At 31.7% G+C, this 1406-nt stretch overlaps 1 protein-coding gene across 1 annotated transcript in view; it reads left to right on the forward strand.

Moving 5' to 3' along the window:
- Positions 1–1204: 1204 nt before the first annotated feature.
- The window catches only part of PPP3R1 (protein phosphatase 3 regulatory subunit B, alpha), a 27333-nt gene continuing 27131 nt past the window's right edge, over positions 1205–1406 (forward strand). The window contains exon 1 of the mRNA XM_007464089.1: positions 1205–1239. Within this exon, the coding sequence (XP_007464151.1) occupies positions 1227–1239 (13 nt within the window). The 5' untranslated portion in view covers positions 1205–1226. The remainder of the gene's footprint in view (positions 1240–1406) is intronic.

Consider the following 1406-nt stretch of genomic DNA (forward strand, 5'->3'; position numbering starts at 1 on the left):
AAACTAGATTAACCAGTTAAATTATCTGCTATAATTTTCAAGGAAAAGACTAATTATTGTCAGCAAGATAAGAATTAAAGATGCTAATTTACTGATAAACTTTTCTCAGACCTTAAGTTTACTCAGAATAAGAGATACTTTTAAGAGTTTAAAAGCTAGCCAGCCACACTAAAATGGTACTTCTTATTTCAGGCGACACTCAATAACTTCTTAGGATACATAGGTATATTCAAATATCAATATTTAAATGTTAATCCCATTGTACACTTGCTGCTAGACAGGGTCAAGATTAGATAGATGGGATATAGGATGCATGGTATACTCAATTTATTGTTGAATTCAATTTGTATTACTTTAAATTCTGTAGACTTAAAAAGATTTTCTTCATGATTTTTACTTTGTGTGAGTCTGTTATACTTGGAATTTCTACAGTTTTAGATTTAGAACTACTTCTGGTTCCATTGCTGATCAAATAGTGTGAGATCTTTCACCAGCTTACTTGACCTCCCTGGACCGAGTCATCAAGAATTTTAAATGTAGGCATTGGGTCAGGTCTGTAGTTTTCCTAGAGCACTTTTAAGTAAACTTTTTGTAAATTAGGAGTTCAGGTGAATTATATTAGAGTTTATCCATGAGATAAGACTTCTCATGAAAAGAAAAATTTGGAGTTCAAGTGGCTGGCTGTCTTACATTGGACCTACCTTCCTATTAATGTTTTTCTTATTTTTGTTGCATAGCGTACAGAACATTCTGTTTCAATGCAGGTATAAAAGGATTTTTGTTTTCTTAACAGCTTTGCAGTCTCAGTAAACTCTTCAGTTAAATAGAAATGGCAGGAGAAGCTTTATTCTGAGCTCTATGCAAAAATGAGTTCATCCAGCAAGGCAACTTAGTGCACTGACAGTCTGTAGTGTGTTAAAATTTGATATACAGTATGTTTAGGGTGTTAAAATTTTTTCAATAAATTTTAATCAAATCTTTGCATAAGTCTTAAATGACAGGGCCACAACTCAGGCCTGTTTAATGCAAGAGCTCTTTCTATCATACTGTATAATTTTTTTATCAAAAATATTTATAGATCGAGACACATTTCGTTTATGGCTTATTTCCCAATGTTTTGTGACTCAGAATATTTAAGTTCAATCTTTTAAAGACATTTGTGCCAATTTTATGACTAATTTTTTTTTTTTTTCCTCCAGGGAAATGAGGCAAGTTATCCTTTGGAAATGTGCTCACACTGTAAGTCAAATATTCTTATCAAGAACTTCTTTTATTTTCACATTCTATATATGTATATATGTAAATCTTACGCCTCTATAAATTTATATAGCGAAGTTAGCTCTTAACCATTTTAAATGGCAGTGAATTTGACTTAGAGTGTTTCTGAGTTACCAGAATAGGGAAAG

This window comes from Lipotes vexillifer, unplaced genomic scaffold (genome assembly GCF_000442215.2).
Source record: "Lipotes vexillifer unplaced genomic scaffold, Lipotes_vexillifer_v1.1 scaffold311, whole genome shotgun sequence".
Taxonomy (NCBI): domain Eukaryota; kingdom Metazoa; phylum Chordata; class Mammalia; order Artiodactyla; family Lipotidae; genus Lipotes; species Lipotes vexillifer.